Consider the following 9,629-nt stretch of genomic DNA (forward strand, 5'->3'; position numbering starts at 1 on the left):
CACGTAAAGAGGTGCGTGCGTGTGTACGTATATGCGTGGCGGGGTACGAGGAAAGAGGTGCCTCACATACACACGTAGAACACCGCGCAAAATTACACGACGGAGCTTCGCTTTCTCCGCTGGCAGATGGTGCGACATGAGCGAAAGGACGGACAGAAGCGAAGCCGGGCGGATTGATTTGCGAACGCTTTCGAAGATGTCGGCAAGTAATCGAAGATGATCTAGATCTAGATGGATGAAATGATGGAAAATTTGATTGAATATTGATGAGTCAATTATTAAAAAATAAATATTCTTTTTCTTGACCGACGTCAGCCTGTTTCTATAAGTAAGTTTGTCAATTAGTTTAGATTAGACTGTCGATTTAATTTTTTTAATATCCTAATTAAAAGTGTTTTTCTTTCTTCGGTTTTATCTCGCATATTTTTTATCCAAAATTATTTTCTTATAGTAACGAATATTGGATTGAGGCTTTATTTGCCGCGCATACGCGAAAAAAAAACGCGTCATCTATTAACACTTGAGTGCAACTGCGAAGAACAGTTACATGTGTTGACTGCTGTCAGAATCAGCTGTCAAACGTATGTACAGTGCGGGATGTCAAAGGGGCTGGTCGTCAACCCGACGATGCACGTCAACGGAAAATGGACCGCTTAAAATGATACCTTAACTCTGTATTGAATTGCGAATATCAATAATCGCTTGACTCCAGCCTTCAGCCACGTTCGAAACTGGTTCTTAAACAGGGCGTATAGGCGTGTAATAATCTATGAATTTAGGCGTATTCAACAGAGTTAATCTCAAGGTGCTCACGTCTTTCATTCAGTTACGGAGAATACTCCACTAGGCTTAATATTTTGTATATTTTTAGGATTCCCAAGGAGGGATGTATTCAGAATGGGCCTCACTGAGCACTCTGATCCAACAAGGCTCAGAGGAAAGCCAAAGTGTATTGGAGAAGTTTCCTCCTGGCGCTGGGAAAGAAGTCGCGCTGTCCATAGTTCGCCAGCTTGCAGCAAACCTTGGCATCACTCAGGCAGGAGAGCCTAGTCCACTCTCAACCGACAAGGAAGTCCAATGGTGCATGGAGGTTATATGCTTTGGCTTGTCATTACCATTAGCTGAACATGACACTGTTAGAGATTGTGTGAACATATATTGCGAGTGGCTGTCTGCTCTGTACTCAACACCAAAGGTCTCTGTACCTAGACCAATTGTAGATGACCCAAACTTTTATGCTAGAAAAATCATTAGTCATTTCTACAATCTGTTTGTGCCAAGAAAAGGAGAAGGTAAGATAAAACTTTGTTTTTTTTATGAATTAAATTATTTAATATTAATATTAATATTATTATTTAATATTAATATTAATATAAAATATTTAATATTAATATTAATATTATTATTTAATATTAATATTAATATAAAATATTTAATATTAATATTAATATTATTATTTAATATTTAATATTAATATTAATATAAAATATTTAATATTAAATTCTTTGGATAAAGTTAATTTTTTTTTCTAAAGTCTGGCCTTTTCTGTATCAGGATTTAGGTAATCTATAATATATATCACTTTTCTATAAACACATGTATTAATCAGATGGTTTTTAATATTAATTAAAATATCTGTAATATGTGATTTTTCGATAAATATTTTTAGGCACAGACACAATAAATCGACAAGCTGTTCTGTGTCACCGAGTGCTTAGAACTTTGCAGCAAATTGCCAGAGGCCCAGCAACTCTAGAGAGAGAAACTTGGGAAAGCTTGTTATTATTTCTTATCGGAATTAATGACGCGCTATTAGCACCACCGGCGACTAGAGAAGATGCGGGCGAACAACTGTGTGAGAGAGTGCTCGGTGTATTGCTAGAGGTATGGAAATATTAATTAGTTAATTAATGTAGACAAATTTATGTAAATAATATTTTTTTCAGGTCTGGCTGGTTTCCTGTGAGCGAAGTTTTCCTTCACCTCCATTATGGCGAACATTACGAGAGTCTTGCTTACGATGGCGTCACAGATTGGCTTTGGTGGAACAATGGAATCGCGTGTGCCTTGCTCTTACAGCAAGACTGCTGCATATTATGTATGGGCCAATGTTTCCCGAATTAAAAATAAGTATGTGCTTTTTATATTTTGCACATGTTAAACAAAGCTTGCTCATTATTCGTGATATCGATTACAATATGCAAAACTTTAAATCGATAGGCGAGGAAGATATACAGCTAGTACCGCCTACTATGTCAGACGAAGCGGTTGCCCAGGCATGGTACAGATTGTTGCGTACTATCGGCGATCCCGTGGATCTGTGCAGGCCTGCTATCGTCTCGCAGACACAAGCGTTTTTTCAATATGCTATTGCCAGTTCTAATGTCATAGATCCGTGCCAGCACCCATGCTTACAAAGCTTGCCGCAGATATTTTTGAAAGCTATAAAAGGAATAGCGGGTCAAGTTGATGCCTTTCTAGGTAAGTCAAAGCTGTTGAATTGATCAAAACGTTAAATTTATAATTTATTCCCGAAGAACACGTTATAATTTATAATTATTATAGAGACGAGAAAATGTAGAATACATATATTTCTTGAAATTTTGTGACATACATTTTCTATCTATGATTCTCGCACATCTATCGGCTTATTCACTTATATCTGGTGGTGGTTGCACATTGTCGCGAATGTTTTAGGAGTTTCACAGGCATGCTGCTGGGAAGAATGTTGTGTGTCCAACGTCACATCGGGAAGTAGTGGCATCGGCAGCGGGGGTGTCGGATGGGACAGATCAAGCGGTAGGGATCAGTCTCAGCCTTCTCCCACACCCCCAACACAACGCAGACTTGCCAAAAGTTTCAGTGTCACTCCTTCCGCAGTCACTAAGGGTATTTCAGTGCAATACTTTCTCTCGCCAATACTATCTCAATCGGTCAATTGTTTTCTCTGCTAAAATCTCGAACCAAGAATACTGTATAGCACTCATTTTGTATCATAGTTTTCTTTTTATACTCTATTCTATATATTTTATTTATTAAAATTTATTTTAATAAGACATTTTAATTAATTCTTAGTGTTTTTAGTGAATTTTTTATTCTATTTTTTTTAATTATAATTATCCGTATCAACGTTTAAATATTTTGTAGGAATTCCAAAAGCATCATTAATTGGATTAACGACAAGCCGTGTATCTAGTACACCACCGATGTTAATATCTAATTCCGGACCATCGTCTGCTTCGAGTACCGCATGTAAGATTATTTTTATACATTTATATAACAAAAATATCTTTGTTTAATCAGACAGTTATTTAATGTACAGCTATGACCTCGCTTGGTCAGGATATTAGACCTCCTTTAGCTCCAGGAAGACCTAAATGTAACAGTATATTACATCTCTTCGGAGAATGGTTATTCGAGGCTGCGTTTATCGGTACCGAAGGATGGTCGCAGAATTTACCACGTAAGTTTCGCTCGGATACATATAGGATAAAATAATATATTGTACATAATTATGTGATGATTTTATGAACAGAACCATCGGGTGCTTCGAAACGTCCGTCTTCTGTACTCGTAGACGGGCCGAGTTCTTTGCAAGAAACTGTGAACGATGTACCGCCTACACTTTGCATAGATCGCTATGAATCTGGCAGAGCGGAAGCATTAGGCGCTCTGTGCAGAATTTTTTGCGCTAAAAAAACAGGCGAGGAGATTTTACCTGTATATTTAGCAAGATTTTACCAAGCGATGTATCACGGTCTCAAAGTCGATGAGGTATTAGCTCATAATTTCTTGATAAACAGATTTTTAAAAAGATAGGAGTAATCTACATTTGTTTAATTTATTTTCAGTCTCGTGAATGTGGTGAAACATTAGCGAGTATTTTGTTGAATTCGGCTGATCTATTTCGTCTCGATTTAAACGGTATACAAGTTTTAGTTCCGGCCGTATTATCTGCTCTAGAAGTAGTTTTACCAGAAAAAGATTTAAAATTAAAATCTAATATGGTACCAAAACCAGATTTGAGAAGAGCCTCGATACATCTGCTGATATCGATGCTAACGCTACCTCTGCATTTTCAGGTAAATTTTGTACAAAAACGTAAACTTTTTCCTGAATTGTTTTAATAAAATTTGTTAATTTTTAAAAAATTATTATATTATAATTCAATACAGTAAAAACGCGATCATATAATTAAAAAAATATGTAAATAATATTATTTTATTGCAGAACCTTGCTATTAAAGAGCTTCCAGTATTTCTAGGCACAAATTTCTCCGAGAAAATTCCTGTAACATTTGTACAATTGAAATCAAGACTCATGAATCTACTTATAAATGCTTTGCAAGTGGAGACTGATCCTCAAAATACGCATATGCTACTGGGTAAGCTAATAAAAAAACATCGCTGTTAAGATTATTTGCGATTTAATTTTTATTTCACGTTGAATCCATTAGTAGTTACAAATATTAAATAAATTATTTTTACTAGGGGCCTTGTTATTGAGCGTACAAGATTCTGCAGCAGCGGAAGAAGTGGAACAAGTCACACAACCCGACACGGTACCTAGTGATTCAACCACTAATTTATTATCTTCAGGTTAGTCTTTAATACAAAATTATATTAGTTTGCATTCGATTAAATGCACTGTCTTGAGTTACCAAGTAGTAACTCTTATTTGTGTCTAAATTTTACAAGTGATTTTATGATCATAGGCATTTTTATTCACATCACAGCGAAACAGTAAAATATTGCGTTATTATTTTACATAAAAAGTTAATATATTTAGCTCTTTTTTTTAGATTTTGTGTAAAAAATGTAAAAAAGAATATGATAAAGGACGTTTCTTTAAAGTAATAATTCTCAAAATTAGTTTTACTTTAATAAAAATGTTTAATGGATAACGTCTATGATCATGATTGATTTTTTTTCTGACGCTATAAGCTTTAATATATTATTTTATTTAATACAGCAACTTTTTCTTAGTATTTCTCGATAGCTTATGAAAGTAAAGCAGTATTGAATGAAAATGCAAATTTAAATTACAATGCTTAATAAGAATATCACCTCTCATTGTATCAGCTTTACACGTGCTTATTTATGAAATTGTTAATTTTCTTATTGTTCTCATAAATTGTCACATTATTGTTATTACGATGTGTTACGTTATGCGTTTTGCTATTGTATCGTCTTATCATCGCTTAATATAGTCACCAGTGATTCGGCCAGTCAAATAAGTATATCCAGTGATCAACGATCAATTGGCGATGCTTCTGACATTGCAACCCTTCAAGAGGAATGTATTGCATTCGGTAAATACAAATACTGTTTATCTTGCTACACACATACTCATTTGAAGACATTCGTACGATTTATTATCTTTATTTTTGCTTGTTATTTATGTTTTTATTGTACAAAAACTCTTCAGATATTGTAAGATTTTTTCTCTTTTTATATACATACTAGTGTTTGATATAAATATTATATATGTGTATATTTGTACATATACTTGCAATTATTATACTTATAGATTTCAGACTAAATAAGAGAAATTTTTGCAGATTCTGCCCACGCTCTTTTTGTACGAGCAACCTATTTGGTGTGTCATCGTTTGATTTCGTCGTGGAAAACGGACTTGAATATCTCTCTAGCAGCACTCGAAATGTTGTCGGGATTAGCACGCACACGTATCCGCGAAACAGGTAGTAAGATCAATGCAGATTAATTATTATTAATTATTATTTTTTATGAAAGAAATATAAACTGATCTTAACTTGTTTTAAATAATTTTGCATGCAGCAAGGAAGCTCACAGGTTCGATATTTGTCGAAAAGAAATTGTCAATTCTAACATTTAACGCTTTTAAGACAATGTGCACGTTGAAACACTGTGTATATTACAGATGCTCTAGAATGCAAGAGAGCGGTGAAATGGTTGTGCGATTACATTTCGTATCAGTGTTGGCGTCCACCTCCTGCGCACTCTAAGGATCTCCATTCATCTATCGTTGCAGCGTTTAGTTGTCTGACAACTTGGCTAACTGCTCATCCGCAATTGCTACAAGTTAGTTTTTCGAGGATAATTTATGAATTCAATCATTATTCGAAATTTTATACATATTGAATTTTTTTTTTTGTCTGTTAAAGGACAAAGATTGCTTGACTACAGTATTAGAAGTCGTCGAACTCGGAGTATCTGGCACGAAAAGTGTTGGAAAACCAGGAGAACCTATCAAAATGAAAGACGAAAAGGAGTTAAAACCCGCTTCTATGCGTGTAAGAGACGCTGCTGATGCTCTTCTTACTATTTTATTAGAACAGGTTTGTTTACTATTATGTTAAATTAATTAAATATAAAAAAGACATAATAAGCAATAATTAAAGTTTATGTTTTGTTTTAAGAATTAACATTTTTTTTATTAAAATTTTTAACAGGTCGGTTATTTCCCTAGCGCCTGTGGTGCACAATCGCTTTCGTCATTGTTGGATGAAGTATCTTTACTTCGGCATTGCAACAGTTGGACTGGAGGACGCGTAGCACGTCAAGCGGCTGTTGAAAGATTTCGCTATTTTGTGTCCGAAAACGCGATCGTGTTAGCGCTGTTAGAAGAACCATTGGGAAATGATCAAGATCCTCAGCCGACCGTGACAGTTTTAATCCGTGGACCATTCGGCAGACACGCGTGGACAATGCAGCTTCGTCATTTACCACGTCATCGATCTAGCATTAGAAGTATTAACAGCAATCCCGGACGACCTTTGCCGTTAGCTGAAGCTGCTCCACGAACAGATTATAAACCAAGATTTTTCCCCGATAACGTGGATCGTATTCCTCATTGTAAAGTGTAAGTAAACGCCTTCAAATTTTCTTAAGCCAAGGATCTTATTTTTTAATGACGGAACTATATATATGATATAATTAAATATTTAATTTTGTAATTTTTACGACAGGGATGAATCGATACCGAGTCTCGAGGCAGTTATGAGTGACAATGACGCGGTACGAGATGAACATCAAATTCTTGCGCAGCTCTTAGAACGTCAAATAACGTTAGAATTAAAGCACGATAACGGAAATATAAAGGCAACAGAGGACAAAGCCGATGAATGTGTACCGCCTCAAGTTTGTCACGAATTTCAAACGGCTCGTTTATTCTTAAGCCATTTCGGTTTCCTAAACATGGAACCTAAAGAGAATGATGAATCTAGAAACAGTGGACTAATCGCTTTAGACCCGACCACCCCTGGATTTTGTACAGATTTGGAAACTTTGGACAATATTAGTCCACGAACATGCGACACCGTCCATATCTTTTATGTAAAAGCAGGTCAAAAATCTGCTTCCGAAATATTGTCGAACGTGGTAAGACGGTATTTTTTTAATTAATTGTAGAAAACATTAGTATAAATTGTTATAAAGTATTCTTAAAAGTGGCACAACGTCATGCTACATATTTTACATTTACAGTTGCACGAAGAAAACGTATCGCCAAATTTCATGGAATTCTTAAACTCTCTCGGCTGGACTGTTTCTGTATCAGCTCACGCAGGCTGGACGGGCCATGTATCTACTTCGTGGAGAGTAACAGCGCAAGTAAATGTACCACAACCAGCTCATAGCAATCACGGCGGGGCACTTTATAACGGCGATACTCACGTGTTGTATTGGGCGGACGTGAGTTCCGAAATTGCATTCGTTGTGCCTACACAATCGTATCTCATAGCCAGCTCGGATTCATTAGAAGAGACCAGTTACAATAGCGATATTAGTACCAGTGGACAAAGTAAATATTAAAGACAAAATATATATTTTTTTTATTTTAAATAAACTGTTTAGATTATTTTAATATACATTTCAGATTACGTATATTAATATATACGTGTATAATATACGTTTCAGATTACGTATATTATTTATATATTTTGTTGCAGCGTGGTTTGAAAGAAGCATTAGTGAAAGTACGGAGACTCGTAGTAGTGGGACGTCACAAAATACATCGCAAACTTCGCGAACAATGTCACTGGATTTGGAGAAACAGCCGTCGAGCTTATCAGGAGCAGGCCCGACGAATTCTTCGAGTGCAGATCCCATCAGACCTAGGAGATCGACAAAGCAAGCTTTACCATCTCAAACTAATACAAAAATCATGGTTGTGTGGTTGGAGAGTTTAGAGGATCATATCCAATTCCCGATTGGTACGTTCGTTCTTTTTTTCAATAAGTAAAATATTCTGAAACTCGCGATTTATTAATTTGAACATTTTATTATTTATTTTATTACAATGTGGTGTTATTATTATATAACTTTCTTGCATTGAATAAATTTTTTTTTATTAATATAGGCGATTTGCTTCCTTCCACGTACACTGGGCTGGAGCAATCGAGAATGTTGCAAGCTACCGACGTGCAAGTTATCTTTCTTCAATCTCTCGCTAACGGATTGATGCGAGTTAGATTGCAGGGGCCAGTTTCCAGAATCAATTTAGCGACGCCTTTAATCGATGGCATGGTAGTATCGAGAAGAGTCTTGGGAACTTTGGTTAGACAAACAGCTCTTAATATGGGACGTAGAAAAAGACTCGATAACGACAGGTAACAAGATAAAAATTATTATACGTTTCTATGCTCCGTTAATTATATGTATATCATTATTTATGCTTCAGTTATCATCCACCGCATGTCCGAAGACGTCTAAAAATTCAAGAGATGGTACAAAAATATAAAAGAAACTTAACGGATCCAGAATTATTAACACTTTTATTCAGCAGCACAAACTTATCAAGTTAAATAGAATTATTCAAGAATCTCATTTACAAACCTAAATTTTGAGACGGCGGCAATCTATCTTTTTTTTGCTGTTACGAGGATTTTTTTTTATATAAGAATGGATCTAATATTTACATGTTATTATCTTCTGAAATAATTAAGGGAAGGTAACTTCAGAAAATGTAAGTAAATCTTTTTTTTTTAATTGTTACAAATTTGTAATAAAACAGTATGATTTTTTACCTATAACTCCTTATAAAAAAAATTGTTACGTATTTATTATAATAATTTATTTTTAACATTATTTGTTATTATATTTTATACAAATTCCTTAAATAAAAAACGATTTATATAATATATTAAAGTACTTAAATAAGTAAAATGTTATTAGAAATCGTACTTTAAAATAACATTTTGAAAAATTATAATATAAAGAAAAATAATAATTTGCAAACAAATTTATTTACATTTTCTAATAATTATTAGTAATATTATAGAATTTTCCGATATTCTCAGTTTTTGGTAAATTTACGCACAATATATTACGTGATGCATTTAATTAACAAATTATAATTATGTGATGGAAATAATTTATCTATCGAAAAAGATAAAAAGTATAAAAAAATATCGTGGATAAGTGTTTCATAAAAATATATTTTTGTCATACAATATGATTTTAATACGCGTCAAAGACTTTATATATATATATATATATATATATATATATATATATATATATATATATTTGCTACTTGTGAACCTAGTATTGTAGATATAAGACTGTAAAATAAATAATCCAAATTGCGTATAACTAGGTGCGCTCACTACATGTAAATACAAAATAGTAGATGTATTTTATTTATCG

The 9,629-nt window shown here is 34.1% G+C and overlaps 1 protein-coding gene across 6 annotated transcripts; it reads left to right on the top strand.

The window, feature by feature from the left end:
- Positions 1-82: 82 nt before the first annotated feature.
- On the top strand, positions 83-9,575 carry LOC139113399 (ral GTPase-activating protein subunit beta). Of its 6 annotated transcripts, XM_070674541.1 has the most exons (25): positions 84-328; positions 452-805; positions 872-1,292; positions 1,535-1,561; positions 1,670-1,884; positions 1,947-2,130; positions 2,221-2,481; positions 2,698-2,889; positions 3,148-3,252; positions 3,323-3,463; positions 3,536-3,774; positions 3,852-4,082; positions 4,231-4,384; positions 4,491-4,598; positions 5,210-5,311; positions 5,561-5,701; positions 5,799-5,813; positions 5,902-6,062; positions 6,146-6,319; positions 6,434-6,843; positions 6,950-7,361; positions 7,467-7,782; positions 7,931-8,194; positions 8,341-8,590; positions 8,662-9,575. In XM_070674541.1, exons 2-25 carry the CDS (start codon positions 770-772, stop codon positions 8,783-8,785), a joined length of 4,683 nt encoding a protein of 1,560 aa, XP_070530642.1. In that variant the 5' UTR covers positions 84-328; positions 452-769; the 3' UTR covers positions 8,786-9,575. The 6 variants fall into 6 exon arrangements, with proteins under 6 accessions (XP_070530643.1, XP_070530648.1, XP_070530642.1 ...); XM_070674542.1 differs by lacking the exon at positions 5,799-5,813 and having other exon boundaries at positions 83-328; positions 5,561-5,704; XM_070674547.1 differs by lacking the exon at positions 5,210-5,311 and having other exon boundaries at positions 83-328.
- Positions 9,576-9,629: the final 54 nt, after the last annotated feature.

The sequence above is a fragment of the Cardiocondyla obscurior genome, linkage group LG02 (genome assembly GCF_019399895.1).
Source record: "Cardiocondyla obscurior isolate alpha-2009 linkage group LG02, Cobs3.1, whole genome shotgun sequence".
In the NCBI taxonomy this organism is placed as follows: domain Eukaryota; kingdom Metazoa; phylum Arthropoda; class Insecta; order Hymenoptera; family Formicidae; genus Cardiocondyla; species Cardiocondyla obscurior.